Here is a 14,343-nt window from a genome sequence, read left to right on the forward strand (position 1 = left end):
CCTCCTTCAGACCTGGATGCTCAAAGGAAATAATAAAAGCAGATGCTTGCTGCGCAGCCTCATTCTGCAGACACCATGCTAATTAAATTATGGCTAGGCAATGCTGAGGGATTCGAGTTACAGAGTTCCTCTGGAGACAAAGCAGTAAATGAGAAGTTTATGTTGCCTCTGGCAATAGAACAATGGGGCAAGCAAGGCATTTTCCACGCTTTGGTAACATTTGGGTCTCACCCTAGGAAGACCTACAACAAAACACAAATAGTTAACTTTTCTGAGATGGAAATTCCCGTTCAGTGGTTTCTAAGTGACAAATTTGTTTGATTTACTGAGGATACGAATTTGAAGTGGAGTGAAAGCTGTTTTCTAAACACAAGTGAGTGAGAAGGCAACAGGACTCTTTCCTTGACTTCATACACTTCACATGGTTGGGTTTCGAGTGTGGCAGTTCTCCAGAACAAATATTACTCTTGAAAAATATATATGCAGTTCTGTCATAATAGTTACCTAACTAACTAGAGCGCCTCAGTTATATGCTTGATCCAGACTTCCCTGGAGTTTGGTAATTCTAAATTTAATCAACAGAATTAAAAAAAAAAACCCACCCCGCACATAATACAAAAGGAAATAATTAGTTAATGTCAAATGCCTATGTAGGATACTGCCAGGAAGACAAAATTAGCTTTTTAGGTTCACTGAAGATATTTCCAAATATTACTCTGCTTCATGAAGAGTTTGGTGTAATGGGCTACAGTGGGTTTGGTGTAATTTTTAAATGTTGAGCAAGGTAAGTTTTAGTGAAAGGGGAGGGGCTTTGAATATGGGGCAGTTGATTTATTTGCATTAGGAATCCACTTTACAGTCCAGTTAGTGAAGACAAATCAAAATTACTTTTGTGCAAAACTTGGCTCTTTTTATTTTTGCTTTGCAACTCTTTACACCGCAGAGTATCAATCTTCCTTTATTTTTCTCAGTAGGGAAATTTGTTTCTTTTTTTAGAAGGGTTTTTAAAATGGATTTGTAGCCAATATGCATGAGCTTTCACTCAGAAAGAACTGTACTCTACTGTCTTCTAAAATAAATGACTTGCAAGTAAGACTTTGAGGGAAAAGTAGGTAGTTGGATAGAGCCCTTGAGTTAGGTTACTTGCTAGAACTATAGCCAGAAGTTTCAAAATACCCAAATTGAATAAGAAATAATGTTTTCTCTGTTTACTCAGAATTGATAAGTGACACTGAATTAATTGAAAATGGCAGCTGCCCCCAAACCATATTTGGTGGGTAAAATTTAACTTTTGAATTTATTTACATTGTGGGGGGATTCACAGGTTATACTCCTATTTATGATTAAATACTACTTTACAAAACTCAGAATAATATCTCACCAGTTGCAGATTGTGGGTTGAAATCTGAAGGTTGCTTGTGAAGGAAGCACTGGAGAGAGCTTCATTTGGCTTTATATCAGTCTGTAAATGCACCCTAATTGTGATCCCATTGATCCACCTGGTGTGTCCTGGGCAAATGTTGTAGCTGCCTAAAAGCTGGCAGGCCTACATTTTTTGTGCCTCACCCTCTTTCAACAGAAACTTAACCATATTGCCAAACAGGATGGCATCATCAATTGTAATATAGTGTTGGCAAAAGTTCATCCGCTTGCCACATTGTAATGCTGTATCTTTTGCAATATGTTTGTGTGTGTGTGTGTGTGTGTGTGTGTGTGTGCATATGCACATCATTGTGTATTTTGGAACTGTGGAGAACAGAATGGTATTTTCCAAGATCTGAATCAAATTGCAAGGATTACGTATTCAAAAATTCTTAGTTAAATTAAGTATGTCATATCTTAGACTGGTGGTGGTGGTTTTTTTAAAAAGATCTTTGGTGCAGTCTCTGCCACAAGTTTAATATGCCCATAAATGTTTAATGGTTTTAATGTGACTTAGCAAACTGTTATTTAACTGCTATTCACTCAGTCTAGAGTCAAATCTTACACTGTTACTTCTGCGTGAGAGCACAATCTTTTGTTCATGCCATGGTTAGGGTTGCTACCCAGCTGGTTTGTTTTATGCCCTGGCCCCATTTATTTTTAATAGCCTATTATTTAAGGACTAGTTAAAACAGAGAGGGAGAGAGACAGGACAATTTAAAATCCATGTGATACTTGATCTATAAAACTTAATTGTGTCTTTAACCCTAAATAGATCCAACTAAGTCCCACTATAAAACCCAGAGATGTATTTCACAATGAGTTCAATGTATTGTAAAATATGAACTTTTATTAAGAATTAATGCAGGGGGACAATAATTAAGAAATGCCATATAGGGTCTTTAACAGCTTTAGCTCCTGATACAGTGCCAGAGAAGCCTGCGGTACTTTAACTCTACACTCTTTTCAGTACAAAAATAGACAAAAAGACAACCTACTGAAAGGTTAAAACTTACTTATCTTAAGTTCTGCATCAACATAAATATGAGCGCCCCCGCCCGCGCCCCCTGGCTGCTAAATGGTTTAAGGTCATTTGGTTCCTCATCACCTTGGGTATGCAGTAGCCTGGTTCATTTTGTTTACAGTGTTGTTGTTCATAGTTAATCCATTTTGTCCTTCTTAATTACAGGACTGCTCAGTAATGGCCAGTCTAAAGGATTACGACCTGGGTCTGAGCACCTAGAGAACGAGAAGGACGATGCCTCGCAAGTGTCCTCAACTAGCAACGATATTGGTTCTTCAGATTTTGAAGAAGGGCCATCAAGGAAAAGGTAAGATTCTCTTAAATTCCAATAGTCTAGCGGAATATAGTCTGATAAATGAAGTCTGAAAAAAGGTGCAGTTCATGCTAAAGTATCTTAGTATGCCAGTGTAGTGCAGTGGATGCTATATGTAAGGATGTAGACCTGTCAGAAGTTGGTTCAAATCCCTGCTTAGCCATAGTCTCATTGCATGGCCTTGAGAAACTCATTAACCTCACAACCTTGCTTTCTCAGACATAAAAAAGGGATCTGTCTGAAAGAGTTGTTGTGAAAACAGACAAGATCAAGACCAAAGAGGACTCGGGTTGTTAACATTGTTGTATGTTTCTTTATTATCTTCTTTCCCTTTCTTTTTTACAATGGATGCATCTTACATTTCATACGGTTGTGAAAACAGTTCCCATGTCCTGATCTCATCAGCTTAAGATCCATTTGAAGCAATTGCCCCTTGTAAGGCTTTCTGTGGTTAGGTTTCATTTTTGCAGCGGTTGATTGGTTAAACGAAACATTCAGTCATACTATTTATTCAGATCTGTAAAGGTAATTGTCCTTGTCACTGTATAGTTTACATACAAATAATGTAATTTCACGAGAGAGAACCGTTAGTGTCAACACGTTTGATTTACATGGAATGGAGCCAAAGGACAATAGTTTAAAAGGCATAGATAATCAGAAAGTGCTGCCTGTATTCTGGGGGCTCATTATAGAGATGCTGGTTATTGTCAGTAGGGGGGCTACTCTGATATAATAGTGTAACGATTTTGCTCCTGTCTCATAGAAGTCTGTAAAGAAATCCTTGTTGACTCTCATTACACTGGAGTCTGAACCACTCCCTATCCTTTCAACAATGTGAACTAAAATGGAGCACCTTTCCCCACCAATTTCTTGTAGAAAATATGCCGAATGTGTGGAGTGGGTTATGAGGATTTTGTTTCTTGTATTAAATTGCATGACTGGGAAGAGATGAATTACTTTTAAAAAGAAAGAAAGTAAAAGCTATGCTGCAGCCTTAAAGCAAGATTACCTGAAAACACAAAGAATTTTCTGAAGGATTTTCTTAGGTTTTCCATATTGCCTTCATTCAGTTTCTTAAGACTAGGTCTGTTCTTCTTTTTTAATATTTATATTTTATTTAACCTTTTCAGTGAGGAAAGAAATGAATGAAAGAAAGAAAACAAAATACTTGAAATGGTGATACAATGTTATGGGTGTATAAGTAATACAATTATTCCAACAAATGTGACATTATTAACAAGACATCATACTTTTTATAAATGGAATCCAAATATCCTTATATTTATCCATACACAATCTGCATCTAAAAGCAATCTGTTCATATGGTACAGGAGTTGTCATGCCTTCTATCCATTGATTGAAGGGAGCCATGGTATTATCTTTCCAATGAATCAATATCAAGTCTTTTGGCAGAAGTAAAGGCGCAAAGAGTCGATCTACGCTGACACATTGTCAAACCCAATATAGTTGGTATATAGTTTAACATAATATTACCATCTGAAAAAAAATTCCCCCCAAAGTAGTATTTATGCATCCTGGTACTTTCCCCCCAAAATTTGTAAGCATCAAACATTTCATAAACGTAAGTTTCAAATAAGCATTTTCCTTATTACATCTCCAGCAACATGTTGTCATAGACAGTCCCTTTCTGTACAAACATAGCAGAGTCCAATAAATTCTAAATATTATTTTTTGTTGTATAAAACATAGTTTATAATCTAATGACACATTTGTTACAAAAGCTAAAACGTTGTCCCACTGCTTAGGTAAAATAGGAACCTCCAATTCTTTATATTCCATTCGCTTCTCAGATATGGTGCATTTCATTCATTTCTCTAGCTGTAGGAACCCAAATACATTTGTAGTTGTGTATAGTAGGGTGTGCCCATGCATGCATGTGAGTGTGTATGACAGAGATAGAAATTACCAAACGTAGTGCTACAAAGCATTTAAACAAACAAAAGAGGCTTGATACATTGAAACACCAGATACATCTAAAATAAAAAAATAAACATGGTAAAATATACCTTCTGAGCTTATTTTCTCATTCCAATACCATTTCCTTTTTAGTCAATTCTTTTCTGCATTTCCATTCAGCAGTTCATTTTCCCTGAGGCTTGCTGGTGCTATCAGTTGTTAAGATAAATAGTTGCTAACTCACACAGAAAGTCAAGGTTGCTGTATTGGCCCATAAGAAAAAGAAAACCACATTTGTGCAGTTCCCTTTTAGGCCAGCTAAATATTACAAAATGGTGTGCAAACCTTTGAGTTCTCCAGACCCCTTCATCAGACTAGATAGTAAACAAAGCAATTTTACCAACAGCCAATATTATATCTCCAGTTCTGTTGCGTAAGTGGTTCTTTATTAACAGAGCCCTTGCTACTAGGGAAACCCATTTTTTGTTGCTAGTGCTTGAGTTCTTAAGAAGGGAATTAGCAGTGTGGCAGAAATGCTCTTCCAGGCCCAAAAATGCTGTTTGGAAAACAGGATTGATATATATAACAACCTCAAAAACCAAATCAGCATCAGATAAGTTGGGAAAGATTTCTCAACTCATGTGCAACTGAATATATCAAACCTTACAACCACAAAATACCAAAACCAAAAACATTAAAAAATAGATAAATAAATGTTTATATATAATAAACACCTATTCATAACAAATGCCAAACACATTTAAACCAAATAGATTTTTGAATTTGTGTCTTTAAGTGTTCTTTTGAATTTAGATTGGGTATTATGTAAAGATTTTTTTAGTGCTGCTCAATCTTGCCTTCTGCATGAGTATAGTTTTTCTGTGGTCACACCACTTTTCCGTTGTTGTATTATTTGGCACATTATGAGAGTCTTGGTTTATTTTGTCCATATGTGTATAGGATAATTTGTGCTTGATTCCATTGCACCACTGAAGAAGGCCAATGTTTGGTTGAAACAGGTGTGGTGTCTGTTATACAGCGTCTATCACATATAAACACTACTATGAAGTTTATTTTTTATTCATCTAAGTATTTGCTTTTAAATTGTTAGGTTATAAAGCTTCATATATTCAGTTGCACAGTATTTGAGAAGCCCTTTTACATAGTAGATTTGTGTTTGCTGCTGTTTTAAAAAACAGCAGGGCCCCAAATAAAGCAAAACCTGACCATCTCACTTTTAATCTCTAATGGGTTCAGAACTTGTACACTGTACTGAGATAGTGAACAAGGGAATGTGCCTAAAACACTCTGGAAATCCTCCTTCAACCCTTCCCTTTTTTACACACCAGTGGCATTTCTCATCAAGTATATACGATTTTGCTTTTGAATACCTTCCCTTCCTTCTCAAATGTCATGAATGACTCTTTCCCCACCCCCCTTTTGGGGTATATTTGTGTGCATCCAAAAATATGGTATGGGCATACTTTGTTTTATTGTGCTTCGCTTTATCGCGCTTCACAGATACTGCTTCTTACAAGGCCACGGGTGCAGCTGCAGGCTGCTTCCAGGAGAAGGCAACCCTGCCCCCCCCCACCTCTGCCCATCTTCCGGCCATGGGATTGAAGCTGGCTAGTTTTCCCCTTCCCACCCCTGCAGCAAGTGGGGCCTGGCTTAATAGACCTACAGTATAGTGTAAACATAACTTTTATATGGGAAGCAAAAAAAAAAATTGTGTGACTTGTTTTCTTGTGACATTTGCTTTATTGAGTTGGTCTGGAAACGTACCTTCAGTATCTCTGAGGTGTGCCTGTATATAGATTTTGTAATTTTATTCTCAAGATTGCCTGTATTTTATATTTATCTACATTTTAGGAAGTTTTGCCCCCTAGTGGTTAAAATTTTCCTGTTCATCTCTGAAGCAAGGCTGGATGGCGTGCTGCCAGTTGAAATATGCATTTAATCAAGAGCATGCCAAACTTAGGCTATCAATGATTCTCTCACTCCCATAACTAGCATATGCATTGGTTTTGGTTTTCTACTAATGCCACATGTGCTGTATGTCTTGTTGCTATGCACACTGGAACAAATCATAAGCTTTGCGCAGATAATGAAGCAAAGACCTTTGAGGTCCTTGTTGAGTAGTAAATCAGGCTTGGGAGACGATAGAATCTTGCTCCTAATTAAATTGGCACCTAACTTCAGCCGCTGGAGGCTATTTCATATACTTCAGTGCTACTCCATAGGACTTCTCCTACAAACCAATCCCCTGAGGAGAATAGTTATGCTGGAAATAGTTACATCCATGTCTGCTCAGGAGATTGTAAGTTGCATATGCATTGCATGCTAACATCCAGGAGCGAAAAATAATGTCAGCAGCATTAGTCTGGGATGAAAATAGTGGACTGTCTTACAGGATTGTTGTAAGGATAACTATGTATGTGATGTGCTTTTTGAGCACTTCGAGGAAAAGCTGTGCCCAAACAGTAATAATTCTTAAGAAAATTATGTTCTGGGCACTGGAAATATTAAGCATTTTATTTGCCTTCTATGTTAGACTGACGCACGGCATTTAATGAGTTTTTGGATAGCTACTCATTTTACAGGGCAGATGTTTAGTTTGAATCGGTGTTTCAAGGGAAATTGGATTCCTGCACCAAAAGCTTTGTTTGGCGGTATAAAGGTTTCACGCCACTTGCTCTCTTCTAGGAGAGGTCAGTACACAGGAATTTGTTCCTGATCCACCAGAAAGAGCAGGAACATCAGAGCAGAGCTCGTCCCTGTCTCAGAAGGACCTTCATTCGATCATGGGGCAGGCATTTAGAGGACTGCTTTCAGCCATTTGCTATTTCAATATCAGACTTCATCCCGTTAAAAGATGGTCTCCTGATTCACACGTCCTGCTCTGTTCCCAAGTAGAAAACAAATGTTCTTTTAAGTGACCTCTCTGGTCAGCAAACCATTCCAGGTGGCTCTTGCATGGCAGTAATGATCATCCCTGCACAGTAGCACCTCTGATCGGTGGCAGCATATTGGAGGACAATATAATTCCACTTTGTTGATGTAGGCCAGGCATGTCCAAAGTCCGTTTTGGGGGACTAATCTGGCCCACTGGTCGGTTTAATCCGGCCCCTGTGGCAGTTTATTTCCTGGGGTAAAATCATAAAAAAAGCTCAACAACTCTTCAGTCTTTAAAAAAGGTCAACAATTTTTGTTGGCCCTTTGGTTGGCCCTCACAGCCCTTCACTTCATCAAATCTGTCCCTCTTTGAAAAAAGTTTGGACACCACTCATGTAGGCTGATTTGGGAATGTCTAAATGCTATGATGCAGGCCTGTAACGTAATATGGACACAGGACAGTCCTGGAGATAAGTGCTAATAATATTTTCAGCGCCTCCCTCACATCTTCTATTTATCCTGTGGCAGCTTGCCTAGAAGAAATTACTACTAACAGAGGGTGAATGGCTTAGTCAGGTGCAATGATGGAGGCAAGCCATTCCTGGGAGTTTGGTTTCCTTCATTTCCTTGCAGCTTAATGTTGTCCACCAGTAGAACATCTTTATTTTCCGGATATCAAAGTACTTTATGAGCTGTTAAACCTCACTATAAACCCTGTAGGGATTACATATACAACCGAGGGATTGTTCTATCAAATCTTCAAATGTCAGTCTTCAGCTGTGCAGGTATGGTGCTTAGAAAATATTCAAACTCAAAAGACTTCTCTACAGTCAAAATAATGATTAGGAGTCTTCCTCGAGGACAATTTGTCTTTGTAGTTGAACAAAGATTGCTCACTTCAGCACTTTGAATACCTACAGCATGAGCTATAAAGTGGTTTAATCCTTTATAAGTGTTTGTCTGGCATTGTTGACCAGGAATGTAGCAAATTATAAACAACCAAGTGTGTAAATAATAGGCCTTCGTTCATTTGGTTTGTAGGGTGGATAAGGCTACATAAAATATCTCATGTAATGTTGAGAATCACCCCCTCTCTCCGTTTGTGTTTTGGGGAGGGGGGAGGGATGTACAGTTGATCACATTTTCATTAGGAGTCACTTAAATTTAAAACTTAGATTTAATTGGTTTTAACATGCCTGGGGCATTATTACTGAATTACTAGACAGTAATTCATAATATTTTTTCCCATCAAAAGATGGAAACTCCATGCAGAAATGGGGCCATTTAGGGATTGTACTGAATTCTTCTCCTCAAAGTACAGTACAGTACTTTCCTGTTTCATTCCAGCCAACAAAACTCTCTCTCTCTCCCTCTCTCTCTCTCTCCCTCTCCCCTCCCTCTCCCTCCCCCCTCCCCTCCCCCTGGAAACTATATTAGCACTTTTAAAATGCATTTAATATTTGCATATCAATTAGAAATGTGCTACTGATTAAAAACAGCAATAAAGCATTTTCCAGCAATGTTACAGGAATTACTAAAAATAAAAGCAGCTAAAACTAAAAGCACACATCTTCAAGACAGGCCCAAACTTATTTGTTTATTTGAAATCTGTTAATAAAATAAAAGCTATTCCTCAAAGTAAGGGCATGAGTAAATCTTACCTTAGAAATATTTGTGGTATGTGAATATTAGATTAGGTTGAGATCTCTAAAAATCTTGTAGCAAACCATTTAATCTAAAAGAAATAAATGATAAGAGATTGTCAAGGACCAGGATCCAGCATATCATTATATTTAACAGTTGGTGCCCTTCTTACCATGAACTATGAATCCCTAAGTTAGGGATGGGGAAGCTGTGGCCCTCCATAAGTTGTTGGACTCAAAGTCCCATCTTCCTCCCCCAGCATGGCCAGTGGTCATGATGAGAGACGTAGTCCAACAACATCTGCAGAGCTACACGTTCCTCATCTCTGCCCTAAGTGAATAACTCTTCCATGGCTAAACAGATTGCACCAGTGCTACACAGTTTGTGAGTTGTTGAGCTGAACGTAATGTGCTGAACGCAAAGGTTGCATACAGCAGCCCACCAGGAGCTTGATGGGTCTCTAGTTTTGGAAGCCTGACCAGGGCTGCAAAGCTGGGGTGGGGAATGTTGAAGCACCTAGCACACTGCACTGAATGGCTGGTTGCCCACATCTGCAGCTCGGTAGAATACAGCTTAGTTGTGTGTTGTTGTTTCGTCATCTTAGTCGTGTTTGACTCTCCCTGACCCCATGAACCAGAGCATGCCTTGGAAACTCTCACTTTCTTCTCAAAGCTTCTCCTTCTTATGTCCATGGAGTTTTCTTGGCAAAATACTGGAGTAGTTTGCCAGTTCCTTCTCCAGCTTAGTTGTGTAGCGCTCTCTTAATCATGTATGAAAAGAGCATTTCAGTCCAACACTGTGCTTCTGCACCCAAAGGTCAGACCATCTGTAGTACCCATATGCAGCTGAAATTACAGGGTTCAAATCACAGCATGGCAGAAAAAGAGAGCAGAGTAGCAGCCACATTTGGACTCAAACTTGCCAGTGTTGGATATCTAATGTGTTTCAGGAGGTGGTACCTTCATGCACTACTAAATGTTTTCTCCACACCTCTAAAGAAGCAGAAGATCAGGAGTGCCTTTAAGCAACAGCACCATTCCCTCAGAAATGTGCCGTCCTCCACATTTCTGGGTCATGAATACCAACTCCCAGACAAGCCTTAACCCCAGCACATCTCTGTTTACAAATTAAGCACTGAAAGCAGAGTGTAATACTTAATACTCTCATTAGCTGAGTCAGCTTGGCAGGGAGCCTCCACTCCTGTTTTTTTTTGTCTTCAAAGTCTGCAGTTCTTTTCATCAGTCTCACTTTACTTGTAAATGTCTACAGTGGACTCGGCCATACAGCTGCACATAAAATGTTTTAAGTGTGTTGGAAAGTACAGTATACAAATGTGACACTAGAGGGCAATGGTGAGCTATGGCAAATTCACTATGTTTTTCAAAACATTTTTAAAAATGCATTTTCACAGCATTTTTTAATATGTTTGCAGATTCCACCAGTGTTCATAGTTGGCAAAGACGTACTACTTTTGACCTTTAGCTGTAGTGTCCATCTGTCCTCACTATGATGTTTTTGTTTATTAAACTGTCTATACCGCCCTTCATCTGAGGATCCCAGGCCAGTTTACAATCTAAAAGCCCCCAAATACATACCATGTTAACCTAAAGATATGTGACAAAGATGTCAAGTGCCTCCCTGGGGAGGGCATTCCACAAGCAGGGAGCCACTGCAGAAAAGGCCCAATCTCAGCCACACCCAATCTGGCTGAGCACTCTGACCATTGCACCACACTGCCTATTTACTTGGAGGCTTGAGTCTCACCTTTAAAAGTAGGTTAGTTCTGCAATTCAGCATTCTCCCTACAGTATTTAAAGATATACATGCATAAATAGGCTTAGCCTCACATGAGAATAGGAGTCTGGATTATTCTCCAGTTACATTGCTATAGCATATGTTTTGCTTTATGCAGAATGCTCTATATTAATAATCCTTCAAAGGAAAGTAGCAGTTTATGACTATGAAGTAGATATTCTAGATTGTGACCTTGATTGTACCATAGCAGGTCTGTACAAATCTAGAATTACTCCATGTAGGATTGTTGCCTTTTTCTCCATAACTTTATAGGAAATACTGTTTGAGGTTGTCTTCATATTTTGTAAATAAAATGGAAGGAGCATAAATATAAATATTTTACCAGCATTTAGTCACTGCTGGAGTTTTCTATGGAAGCACTAAAATGGCACTTAATCAGAATAAAAGGTATATTTAAACAAAGGTCAACATTTTTTTAAAAGGCATTTGAATCATGGTCTTAGTTTATTTGCGAGAAGTTGTTTGCACAAGTAAATGGGAAGCGTAATTTCCTGAAGTGGCAAAACTTTTATGCGAGACATTTATTACTAATAAGATGGTTTTATTGCCAAAATGAGTCCAAATTGGATCTGATGATGGGATTTAAGGAAAGCTTGTTGAAGCCATTCTTCCGTGGTTTGTTTAGAAGCTGCTTTGACAAGCAATTTTATGGTTGGCATGTGCTTTCATATTGAAAAAGAGGCGGGAACATTCTGAAGTTGAATCATGAAAATAAAAAGAACACTCAAGTAATGTTTTTGTGCCTATTGTATGTCCAAAGCATTTGAGCACCAACACTGTAGAGGCTTTTAAGAACATAATTTATTTTACTCCTGAATCTGCATTAATATGAGAGGTTGGATACTGACTGTTGCTCAGATTGAAGGTTTTGGATTATACCGTGCCAATAACTGTTGGAATACTTGTACATTGAAATTTAGTTTTCAACCTGGGATTAGGATGCAAACACCATTTTTTTAATTCAAAGTTTCTGCTATTAATTTTAACGATTACTTGAAAGTTTAACAAAAATGGCTGAGTCTCAGCAGATGTAATACTTCTTCCTGTTTAAAATTCTATCAAAATAGTCAGGAATTGATTGCTGCTGGATTGGAATCTTTTAGATAAATATTTTTTCTTTTCCCCATTTCCCAGAGAATACTAACCAGTTAACCAGTGGCAGAAAGGGAGGGGGGGGGGGCTTGCATCAACTGACATTGGCTATGAGAGATTCAGTATGAAATGGAGCTACTTACACCTTTATAATAGTTGTATAAAATGGCAAATTTTGGCTGGTGCAATTTCTCCTACAATGGCAACGCTATGAAAGCAGTGCCTAAAATGTATACAGGTGGTCCCTCCTTAGCTCAGTGTTTCATCAAATTGGAGGTGCGGTGTTGGCACAGTCATAGTCACTGCTGTCATTCGCAATTACTGCATCCACACTGTCTTGGTCACTTTTGTGAGTCTGAACATTCATGAATGAGTTGGAGTTGGGGATGAGCACTGAAGTCACCAAGTTTGTGGGTAATTCCCAATTCCTCAGAATGGTGAGAATTTAAGTAAGCTACAGCCCTCCAAAGTTATTGTTGTTGTTGTTTAGTCGTGTCCAACTCTTTGTGACCCCATGGACCAGAGCACGCCAGGCACTTCTGTCTTCCACTGCCTCCCGCAGTTTCATGTTGGTAGTTTCGAGAACACTGTCCAACCACCTCGTCCTCTGTCGTCCCCTTCTCCTTGTGCACACAATCTTTCCCAACATCAGGGTCTTAGGATGCCCCCATTCCCTCAATCCCAATCTTCCTCTCGTGAGCAGAAAGTCTGAAGGGAGGTTGTAAACATACTGTTCTCCCCATGATCAGGAAATCATGATCAGTGTTCTCAATAGTGGGAAGACTTGTAAGCATGTTCATCCCCAAAACATTTTGGGATCCTGCCCCTCACCCTTGGGATCCTTGAGGAGGTGGATTTGGCATTGATGTTTAGATTAAACATTAGTGTAATACTTCTTAAAACATGTGTATGCTACAGCAGAGTCTTGGCATGAGATATTTAGTTTTATTTATGTATGTTTGTATCCTGCCTTTTATATCCTGCCTTTCTTCCTAGAAGCTATAGATAACTGTCCAGCATTTCCTTGGAAACATTAAAGGAAGGAGATTTCTAGAGGTTAGGCAGGTTACTTCATTGTCTTACATGTATAGGAAGGCTTTCCTAATATTTAATCTCCCTTCCTGTAGCTGAGAGTGGTTGCTTTTGTTTGAGCTCTTTAGGTTTCAAACAGCAATTCTCTAACTGGTGGAACCAGAATACTTTGATTTGGGGTATATTAGACTTGAATCGTTTTGTTTGACCTTTTGTTAAACATTACCTTGTGGACGCCAAGTACCTTTTACTGCTTACTTTAAAGGAGTTACTCTCAAAAGCCAATAAATTAATAATTGTAGCTCCTACTGTTTTTTACACACACACACAGAGAGAGAGAGAGAGAGAGAGAGAGAGAGGGAATATAAATCAAGAAACATTAACTGCAACACATAAGAAGCACTCCTATCTGGAGAGTCTAGTTTTAGGGAAGTAAAATTTCTTCAAATGCTCTTACTGGTATTGCTGTGACTCCCTTAGATAAAATGGAAATATGAACATTCCTACTGATTAAGTATTTTTTATACTCCAGAGTCTTCCATATTATGATCCATTATTTTGGAAAAGCAAAATTATGACAATTGAGGTTATAGTCTAGAGAATCTGGAAACAATTCATTCAGATGTTTGCATGCTTTTGAAGGACTAAACACAGCACTTTGCACAGTGATGTAATAGGCTATTACCAGGTCATGGCAAAATGCATGTCTGCACAAAACCTTTTGTTTTGTGCAAAGTTGAGTAATTCCTGTGTAGTCATGTGTTCTCATATCTATCCACTGCTATATAAAGACCCTCAAAAGACCGATTCGCCCTTATCCCCATCTCATTGTGCTGTCACATATAGTTCTGGCTTTCGCATGCTGTGAAACCACAGCCAGTCATAACCGTTAAAACTATATTTATATGATGCGGACTAACTTTGCTATGCTTTTTTGTTTTATCAGTTGTGTACTACACTATATGGCCGCTAGTGTTAGGGTTTTTTCTGGTTTTAATACATGTTTTGGAAAAGCATATATATTAAGTTCCTTTGTTAATCTGCAGAGGGAAATTAACAGGGGTTGCAGCCTTTTGTTTCTTGACCATGATTACCATACAGTTTTGCCTTCCTTTTCTGATGGAATGTGAAGAAATTACTAGGACCCAGATGGTGGGAACCTATTAAAAGGACCAATGAGCTGCTGCAG

General features: G+C 38.5%; 1 protein-coding gene across 2 annotated transcripts in view; it reads left to right on the forward strand.

The window, feature by feature from the left end:
- The window catches only part of JARID2 (jumonji and AT-rich interaction domain containing 2), a 180,501-nt gene that overhangs the window by 108,505 nt on the left and 57,653 nt on the right, over positions 1-14,343 (forward strand). For both annotated transcript variants that reach the window (XM_083449301.1, XM_083449300.1), the window contains exon 3: positions 2,612-2,753. In XM_083449301.1, the coding sequence (XP_083305427.1) occupies positions 2,612-2,753 (142 nt within the window). The remainder of the gene's footprint in view (positions 1-2,611; positions 2,754-14,343) is intronic.

Source organism: Podarcis tiliguerta, assembly GCF_965153285.1.
Source record: "Podarcis tiliguerta genome assembly, chromosome: 7".
Taxonomy (NCBI): domain Eukaryota; kingdom Metazoa; phylum Chordata; class Lepidosauria; order Squamata; family Lacertidae; genus Podarcis; species Podarcis tiliguerta.